Source organism: Cebus imitator, unplaced genomic scaffold (genome assembly GCF_001604975.1).
Source record: "Cebus imitator isolate Cc_AM_T3 unplaced genomic scaffold, Cebus_imitator-1.0 Scaffold651, whole genome shotgun sequence".
Taxonomy (NCBI): Eukaryota; Metazoa; Chordata; class Mammalia; order Primates; family Cebidae; genus Cebus; species Cebus imitator.
The window spans coordinates 156081-166554 of record NW_016107966.1 but is presented as its reverse complement, the minus strand read 5'-3'; the positions used below and the strand labels follow the sequence as shown (position 1 = coordinate 166554).

At 40.4% G+C, this 10474-nt stretch overlaps 1 protein-coding gene across 1 annotated transcript in view; it reads left to right on the top strand.

Annotated features, from left to right (window-relative positions):
- The window catches only part of USP50 (ubiquitin specific peptidase 50), a 56473-nt gene that overhangs the window by 10396 nt on the left and 35603 nt on the right, over positions 1-10474 (top strand). Inside the window, 1 exon segment of the mRNA XM_017517884.2 lies at positions 8763-8895. Coding sequence (XP_017373373.1) covers positions 8763-8895 — 133 coding nt within the window.

The window sequence follows — 10474 nt, the reverse complement described above, 5'->3', positions numbered from 1 at the left end:
TTTTTTTTTTTTTTTTTTTCTGTTCATGCTGGTTTTTTATTCTCTCAACAGTGTTTTGTACAACAGGAAATTTTGTCTTTAATGAAGTTAAGCTTATCAATTCTTTTGTAAAGTAGGCCTTTGGTGTTGCATCTAAAAAGTCATGGCCAAACATAAGATCATCTAGATTTTCTCCAGTGTTATCTTCCAGGAATTTTGCAGTTTTTTGTTCTACATTTTGGTCTGTGATCTATTTTGAGTTAATTTTTGTGAAGGGTGTAAGGTTTGCCCATGTGTGGATTTTTTTTTCACATAGATATCCAGATGTCCCAACACCATTTGTTGAAAAAGGTTATCTTTTCTCCATTGTATATTACCTTTGCTCCCTTGTCAAAGATCAGCTGATTATATCTATGTGAGTCTATTTCTGAGCTCTCGAGTCTATAACATTATTTTTCTATTTTGTTTTCACCAATATCACACTGTCTTGACTATTCTGGTTGTAAAATAAGTTCTGAAGTTTGGTAACGTCAGTCCGATTGTGTTTTCCTTCAGTATAGTTTTGGCTACTCTGAATCTTTTACCTCACCACATAAACTTTAGAATCATTCTGTCAATATCCACAAAATAAGTTACTGGGATTTTGACTGGGGTTGCATTGTATTTACAGATCAAGTTGGGAAGAACTAACAACTGGACAATATGGAAGCTTCTTATCCATGAATATAGACTGTATCTCTCTGTTTAGATTGTTCTTGGATTGCTTTCATGAGAATTTTCTAGTTTTACTGCTATAGGTCTTGTACATAGTTTGTTAATTTTATAACTATCTCATTTTTGAGGGTGCTAATGTGAAGGGTATTGTGTTTTTTAAAATTAATTTTAATTTTTTTTTTTTTGAGATGGTGTCTTGCTCTGTTGCCCAGGCTGGAGTGCAGTGGCACAATCTCAGCTCACTGCAACCTCTGCCTCCCAGGTTCAAGCAATTCTCCTGCCTCAGCCTCCTGAGTAGCTGGGAGTACAGGCATGCACCACCACACCCAATTAATTTTTGTATTTTTAGTAGAGACGGGGTTTCATCATGTTGGCCAGGCTGATCTTAAACTCCTGACCTCAGATGATCCGCCCGCCTCAGCCTCCCTAAGTGCTGGCATTACAGGCATGAGCCACTGTGCCCAGCCATGTTTTTAATTTCAAATTCCATTTGTTTAAAGCTGATGAGTAATATGCTTTCTCAATATTAATCTTGTATTCTACAATCTTGCTTTAATTGTTATTATTTCCAGGAGATTTTTTTGTTGATTCCTTCAGATTTTCAACATACACAATCGTGTCATCTGTAGACAAAGACAGTTTTACTTCTTACTTCCCAATCTGTATACCTTTTATTTTCTTGTCTTAATTTAGCTAGGACTTCTAATACAATGTTGAAAAGTAGTGGTGAGAGGGGACATCCTTGTCTTCTTCCTGATTGTAGTGGGAAAGCTTCTACTTACTCACCATTAAGTATGATGTTAGCTGTGGATTATTTGTAGAGATTCTTTATTAAGTTGAAGAAGTTCTCCTTTATTCTTAGTTTACTGAGTATTTTTATCTTGATGGGTGTTGGATTTTGTCAGACACTTTTTCTGTGTCTGTTGATTTGTGTGTGTGATTTTTTTCCCCTTTAACCTAATTATATGATAGATTTCATTAATTTTTCCAATGTTGGACCAGCCTTGCATACCTGGGATAAAGGTATGTAGCTAGGACTACAGGTGTAAGACACCATGCCCAGCTAATTTTTACAATTATTTTGTAGAGATGATGACTCATTATGTTGCCTTGAACTCTTGGGCTCAAGAGAATCGCCTACCTTGGCTTCCGAAAGTGCTGGGATTACTGTGCCCAGCCCATTTTGAAATTTCTTTCAAGATATCTTCTTTGACTTGTGTTATTTAGAAGCATGTTGTTTAATCTCCATGTATTTTGGGATTTCCTAGATATCTTTCTGTTTTTCCTTTTTAGTTTAATTCCACTGTGATCTGAGAGCAGAGATTATATACTTTCTATTATTTTAAATTTGTTAAAGTGTGTTTTAACAAGCACACCTTAGGCCAGAAGGTCTAAGTTATTCTTATTTAGCCTAGCTGGAGCTTTGGTGAATGTTCCATGTGAGTTTGAAAATAATATATATTCTGCTGTTGTTGGGTGAAAGAGTCTATAGATGTCAGTTATTTCCATGGACAGATGGTATTATTGAGTTTATGTCCTTAGTAATTTTCTGCCTGCTGCATCTGTCCATTTCTGACTGAGGTGTGTTGATATCTCCAACTATAAAAGTGGATTCGTCTATTTCTCCTTGCAGTTCTATCAATTTTTCCTTTTTTGCTGTTTGTTTTTGGTGAGACAGAGTTTTGCTCTGTCACTCAGGCTGGAGTACAGTGGTGCAGTCTTTGCTCACTGCAGCCTCTGCCTCCTGGGTTCAAGCAATTCTTGTGTCTCAGCCTCCCGAGTAGCTGGGACAATAATTTTTGTATTTTTAGTAGAGACAGGGTTTCACCATGTTGGTCAGGCTGGGCTTGAAGTCCTAATCTCAAGTGACCTGCCTACCTTGGCCTCTCAAAGTGTTGGGATTACAGGCATGAGCCACTAAGCCTAGCCAGTTTTACCTCATGTATTTTGACACTGTGTTGTTAGGTGCATACACATTAAGCATTTCTGTGTCTTCTTGAAAAATTGATCCCTTTATCGTTATGTATGGCCCTTTTTAACCTCAATCACTTTCTTTGCTTTGAAGACTTCTCTGTCTGAAATTAATATAGCTACTCCCACTTTCTTAGTGGTAGGATGGTATATTTTCCTCCATCTGTTTACTTTTAGTCTCTGTGTGTCTTTATATTTTAAGTATGTTTCTTGTACATAATATATAATTGAGTTTTGTTTTTGATTCACTGTGACAATCTGTCTTTTAATTAATGTATATAGACCATTGACATTCCAAGTGATTATTGATGCTGTTGGGTTAAATATCTGTCATATTTGTTACTGCTTTCTATTTGTTGCCCTTGTTCTTTGTGTTTCTATTTTTATCTACCACTCTTTTCCTGCTTTTTGTGGTTTTAACTGAGCATCTTATGAGACTCCATTTTCTCTCCTTTATTACCACATCAGTTATATTTTTTAAAACATTTTTTAGATGCTGGGCACAGTGGCTCATGCCCATAATCCCAGTACTTTGGGAGGCCGAGGCAGGTGGATCACCTGAGGTCGGGAGTTCAAAACCAGCCTGACCAACATGGAGAAACCCCATCTCTACTAAAAATACAAAATTAACCAGGTATGGTAGTGCATGCCTGTGATCTCAGCTAGTCAGGAGGATGAGGTAGGAGAATTGCTTGAACCCAGGAGGTGGAGGTTGCAGTGAGCCGAGATCTCGCCATTGAACTCCAGCCTGGGCAACAAGAGAGAAACTCTGTCTCAAAAAAAAAAAAAATTCTTTTTAGTGGTCGCCCTAGAGTTTGCAATATTCACTTAATCTATGTCCACTTTCAAATAACACCATACTGCTTCCCTTGTATCATTGCTGTTATTCTTTTCACTTATATATAAAGATATACAAGAATATGGCCGGGCGCGGTGGCTCACGCCTGTAATCCCAGCACTTTGGGAGGCTGAGGCGGGTGGATCACAAGGTCAAGAGATCAAGACCATCCTGGTCAACATGGTGAAACCCCGTCTCTACTAAAACTACAAAAAATTAGCTGGGCATGGTGGCGCGTGCCTGTAATCCCAGCTACTCAGGACGCTGAGGCAGGAGAATTGCCTGAACCCAGGAGGTGGAGGTTGCAGTGAGCCGAGATCGCGCCATTGCACTCCAGCCTGCGGAACAAGAGCGAAACTCCATCTCAAAAAAAAAAAAAAAAAAAAAAAAAAGAATATATATGATGTATACATAAGGATATGCAATTGAATATATTGTTGCTATTATTGTTTTGAGTAAACTGTTATGTTAGATTAATTAATAATAAAAATAAACATTTTAATTTTACCCTCATTTATTCCTTCTTCAGTGCTCTTTATGTAGATCCAAGTGTTTGGCCTATATCATTTTCCTTCTCTGTAAAGAATTTCTTTTAAAATTTCTTTTCTTTTTTTTTTTTGAGATGGAGTCTCACTTTGTCACCCAGCCTGGAGGGCAGTGGTGTGATCTCGGCTCACTGCAACTTCTGCCTCCTGGGTTCAAGCAATTCTCCTGTCTCAGCAGCCAGAGTAGCTGGGACTACAGGCCCGCACTACTATGCCAGGCTAATTTTGTATTTTTGGTAGAGACAGGGTTTCACCATGTTGGCCAGGCTGATTTTGAACTCCTCACCTCAAGTGATTCACCCACCCCGGCCTCCCAAACTGCTGGAATTAAACAGGCGTCAGCCACCGTGGCTGGCCTCTTTGAACATTTCTTGTAAGGCAGGTCTACTGGCAACAATTTCCCTCAATTTTTATTTGTCCAGTGAAGTCTTTATTTCTCTTCACTTTTGAAGGTTAATTTTACAGGGTACCGAATTCTAGTCTGGTGGGTTTTTTCCTTTTAACACCTTCAGTATTTTATCCCACTTTCTTGTTTGCATGGTTTCTGAGAAGTTAGTTGTAATTCTTATGTTCGCTCCTCTAGAGGCGTGGTTTTTCCTGACTCCCACTCTGGCTTCTTTTAGGATTTTTTTCTCTATCTTTGATATTCCACAGTTTGAAAATTAAATGCCTAGGTATCATTTTTCTGCCATTTATCTTTCTTGGTGTTCTCTGAGCTTCCTGAATCTGTGGTTTGGTGAATGGCATTAATTTGGGGAAATTGAGTCATTATTGTTTAAATGTTTTTTTCTGTCCTCTTTCTTTTCCTTTTGGCATTTCCATTATGCAGATGTTACATCTTTGTAGTGGCCCCACAGTCCTTGGATATTGTTGCGCTTTTTTTCCAGTCTAGTTTCTTTCTTTTTTCTTTTTTAGTAGAGATTGGGGGTGGGGTAGGGGCACTCTGACTTTGTTGCCCAAGCTGGTCTCGAACTCCTGGGCTCAAGCGATCCTCCCACCTTGGCCTACCAAAGTGCTGGGAACACAGGTGTGAGCCACTTAGCCCGGCCAGTCCCTTTTCTTTCTTCGTTTCAGTTGTAAAGGTTTCTGCTGAGGTTCCTCAAGCTCAGTAGAAATTCTTTCTTCAGCTGTGTCCAGTCTACTAATAAGCCCATCAGAGGCATTCTTCATGTGTTAGTGTTTTTTTACATCTAGCTTTAAAAAAAAAAAAAACAAAAAACTAACCACTATACCAACAAGGATACCTCTAGCATTTTTTTTTATTTATTCAAAGTAACCGCTATACTAACAAGGATCCCTCTAGCATTTCTTTTGGTTCATTCTTAGGATTTCCAAGTCTCTGCTTACATTGACCATATATTCTTGCATGTTTTATTCATTAGAACCCTTAGTGTGTTAATCAGTTTTAAATTCTCAGTCTGATAATTCCCACACCCTATCTGGTTCTGATGCTTACTGTCTCTTCAAACTCTGCTTCTGCTTTTTAGTATACCTTATATTTTTTCCTGATAGCCAGATATGATGAACTGGGTAAGAGAACCTGACGTAAATAGACCTTAATGACATGGTGTAAGGCAGAGTGGGAGGGGAAGCATTCTGTAATTCTGTCAGTGAGTCTCAGTCTTTTTTTTTTTAGACGCAGTCTCACTCTGTTGCCAGGCTGGAGTGCAGTGGTGCAATCTCGGCTCACTGCAACCTCCAACTCTCTGGTTCAAGTGATTTTCCTGCCTGAGCCTCCCGAGTAGCTGCGATTACAGGCACTCGCCGCCATGCTCAGCTAATTTTTTTATTATTATTATTTTTAGTGGAGACGGGTTTCATCATGTTGGCCAGGATGGTCTCGATCTCCTGACCTCATGATCAGCCCCCGTCAGCCTCCCAAAGTGCTAGGATTATAGGTGTGAGAGGTCTCAGTCTTTGAATGAAACTATGCCTCCAGACTCCGAACTTCGTAAGTGCTCCTCAGTCCCTCCACACCCCCTTTGGTGGAACAGGATGGTTAGAGTGGGCTGGAGTTGCGTATTTTCCTTCCCCCAGATTAGTTAAGCGCTGATAAAACCCCAGCAGGCTAGGCTCTGGTTGATGAGTTTCTCCTGTGGGCAGGCGTTAAGAAGAGGCTGCTCTAGCGTATTTCAGAATGCTTTCTTTCCCTTCTTCCTGCCCGAAGCATGAGAATATTTGTCTCTAATATTTACCGTAACAGTGTGGTTGGGCTCCTGGAAAGAAAACTCACAAAGTGTGGGCCCCCCTGTGACTGGGTTCCTTGAAATTTTTAACTCTCAGACTCTGTACTGAGCCTCCAGCAATTCCTCAATTCAGGTTTTCCTACGCAAACCTGTTCCCTCAGAAGTTTCTGCTCCGCAGTTTTGGCTCTGGTAAGTTTGTGATTCTCTATGTTTGCTGGTCTGTTTTTCCAATTTTGGGGGTGGTGGTTTGTCCTGTGACCTCACTGCTCTTTCAGATCTAAGAAGAGCTGTTTATTTTTATTTCAGTTAATTCTTTCCTCCCAGGAGGAAGGAAAATAACCAAAAGCTATTTTTAGCTATTAACTTCTTGTTAGGACAGAATGGTGACTTCCAAGTTTCCTTACTGGTAGAACTGAAAACCAGACGTCTCTCGTCATTGCTTTTGGTGTTCAAATTGTTCAAAATTGGCGAGTGGGAGCCCCTGCAAGTCAGCTTCTGGGACCCCCATTAGTTAGTTTATTATGGTATGCTTACACAAAATGTATTCTTTTTAGGTGCACAGTTCTATGAATTCTGACAAAGGTATGCAGTCATGTAATCATTACAACCAACATATAGACCATTTCCATCACTCCAAAAAGGTCTCTCATGTTCCTTTCTAGTCACTCTTCTCCCCAACCCTAAGCCTATAGAAATTGCTAATCTGATTTCCATCCCTATAATTGGGTTTTCCAGAATGTGCTATGTCATACTGTGTGTAGCTTTTAGAGTTTTTCTTTCACTTAGCATGATGCTTTTGAGATACGTGTTGTTGCATGCATTAGGTTCCTTTTTTATTGCTGTGTGCTATTCCTTTTTGTGAGTATACCATAGTTGTTTATGTCTCCACCAGTTGATGGATGTTTGGGTTGTTTATAGTTTTGAGTAGTTAGGAATACAGCTTCTACAAACACTAGCAGATAGCTTGTTATGTGGGCCTAAGTCTTCATTTCTCTTGGGATGATACTTAGGTATAGAATTGCATGTTCACATGGCATTACCTTAGTTTTTGCAAATAAGGTATTTTGCTTTTTGGCACATGAATGTCTCGGTCTCAGTAATTTCCCAGCCTCAGACCTACATCAGCTGTTTTTCCAAAATGAACATAATTTTTTTTAAACTTCTGAGTAACTCTGATGTGAGCCCAGATTTGCGAACTTAAGATCTATGTAACAATACAGAATGTTAAAGATTTTTCACAAAATGTTCTTATTAAAATATTAAAAAAAAAAAAAAAAACAACCCTCAGCTTGAAAACAGGACATTGCCAAGACTACCTGTGCTGAAATCAAGATAAGGAAAAGCTGAGCCAGCCTGTTTAGAATAAATAGGCTCAGCTGGAGCAAAAGCCTCAGGAATTATCAGTTGGGTTTCCTCTTCCCCCAGTGCTGTGCCTTGGATGTTCCTTTCTTTTTGCCCCACTAGATTTAGTTTAGCTTGAATCTTTATGATCTCACTGCCTGATTAAAATTCCAGTCTCATTTTGGTGATGCTTGTGGATATGGTATTTAAACAGATAAGAAAAAGGTAATTTACCTATAAGTCTGTATCAATCTTTCCAAGAAATTATTATTTTTATTATTTTTGAGATGGAGTCTCACTCTGTTGCCTAAGCTGGAGTATAGTGGTGCAATCTTGGCTCACTGCAACCTCTGCCTCCCGGGTTCAAGCTATTCTTCTGCCTCAGCCTCCTGAGTAGCTGGGACTACAAGTGTCCACCACCATACCTGGCTAAATTTTTGTATTTTTAGTAGAGATGGGGTTTCACCGTGTTAGCTAGGATGATCTCGATCTCCTGACATCAAGTGATCTGTCACCCAGGCAGAAGTGCAGTGGTGCTGTCTTGGCTCACTGCAACCTCCGCTTCCCAGGTTCAAGTGATTCTCTGGCCTCAGCCTCCTGAGTAGTTGGGATTTCAGGCATCCACCACCATACCCAGCTAATTTTTTTTCAATTTTTAGTAGAGATGATGTTTCACCATGTTGGCCAGACTGGTTTCAGTCTTCTGACATCAAGTGATCCACCCACCTCAGCCTCCCAAAGTACTAGGATTACAGATGTGAGCCACTGTGCCTGGCAAGAAATTACTTTTTTTTAGAAACAGGGTCCCACTCTGTCAGCCAGACTGGAGTGCAGTGCTGGACCACAGCTCACTGCAGCCTCAACCTCCCTACACTCAGGTGATCCTCCTACCTTAGCCTTCTGACTGTCTGGGACTACAGGTTAAGAATTCTATGTAGAAAGAAAAGATGAAAGAAAAAAAAAAAAAAAGCTATGTAGAGAAGGAGTTTTGCCATTTGCTCAGGCTGGTCCCAAACTTCTATGCTCAAGGGATCCACCCACATTGGCCTCCCAAAGTGCTGGGATTACAGGCATGAGCCACTGTGCACAGCCAAGAAATTACTTTTAAAATACTTGGAATTTGTCATGTAGAGTTTATTAATGAGTGGTTCACAAGCTTTGTATTTTACACATGTATTATTCCTGCAGGTTTGACAGTCAGGGTACAATGAAAAGGAAGCTGAGAACGGATATTCATTACCCACTCGCTAAATTGGACCTCACTCCTTATATTTCCCCAATTTTCTGGAAACATCCTAAATACAACCTCTGTGCAGTGGTGGTGTGTAAAAACCTATTAAAAGTAACTCAATTTTAAAGAAAACTCTAGAATTATCTGTTTGAATCCCTATTTCTCCTGTCTCTCCCTGACTTCTCTTATGTTCTACTTTTAAAAAACACAGACTAGGAAATTCCACTTTGACCTAGACAAGTGGAGGAGCAATGAAATACAAGGTACTGTTCACTGCCTCTTCACTTTCTCTCCACTCAGTGGCTATTTCAGATCTAAGGATACTTGCAAATTGTGCCCCTAGGGGCAGCAGCAGAATTTGGTTCATAGCTTAAAACTGTTTTTGAGACAGGGCCTTTCTCTGTTGCCCAGACTGGAGTGCTGTCAGTGGTGCGATCATAGCTCGCTGCAGCCTCCAACTCTTGGGTTCAGGTGATCCTCCCCAGGTAGCTGAGACTACAGGCATGTGCCACCATTTTTTTTTTTTTTTTGTAAATTTAGAGGCTAGGCTGCCCATGCTGGTCTTATACTCCTGGGCTCAAGTGACCCTCCTGCCTTGGCCCCTTAAAGTGCTGGGATTATAAGCATCAGCCACCATGCCCAGCCTCCGATAGCTTTATGTTGAATAACCATGAACTACTTTGTGGCCAAAGCTCCAAAACAGTAGGTACATAGTACCCATAAGATTCAATGCCTATATATAGCCAAGCCTTAAACTCTGGGGTCCCAATGGTTCTGAGTCAACTATAATCAATGAAGATCTCCTGAAGGAAATAAAGAGTGGAGTATAACTTAGACCAAGTCACCGGAACTCACACCAACCATCCCCAAAGTAGCAAACCATACTAGGGGTTTCTGTTCTGAATCACGGTGTTGAAGATCTGTTTCAGAACATACTCATATTTCACACTGTACCTGGAGGTCCAGTTGTATCTATATCAAATGGTTGAGGCTCCCACTGGAGCCCAGTAAGATTCAACAGAGTCCACTGAAGTCTAATTTGCTACTTTAGCTTATTGTTGAATTAATATATTCTAAAATGTTAGCCCCACTGGTCTTCCTCATTAGCAGCTCTCAGAACCATACGTCCACACTTTAACAAAATTTTCAGTTCTGTATTTTGTGTTTCGAGCCCTGACATTCTCCTTTCCAATGTATCCTGCTACCAAACATGGTTTTTCTTCTCTCACTTCCTTGCTCTGGAATCTAGAGTGGCATCCTCTTCTCTATTACATCAAATGCAGACTCTAGTGTAGATTCCCAAGCAGTGCAGGAGTTGCCTCCCTTATAGTTTACAATTTTTCTTTCTCATATGGATGTTTCTGCTTTAAGAAAATCCAAGGGCTGGGCACAGTGGCTCATGCCTGTAATCCCAGCACTTTGGGAGACTGAGGCGGGTGGATCACCTGTGGTCAAGAGTACAAGACCGGCCTGATCAACATGGAGAAACCCCATCTCTACTAAAAATACAAAATTAGTCAGGCATGGTGGCGCATGTCTTAACCCAGCTGCTTGAAAGGCTGAGGCAGGAGAATCACTTGAACCCAGGAGGCGGAGGTTGTGGTGAGCTGAGATTGTGCCACTGCACTCTAGCCTGGGCAACAAGAGTGAAACTCCGTCTCAAAAAAAA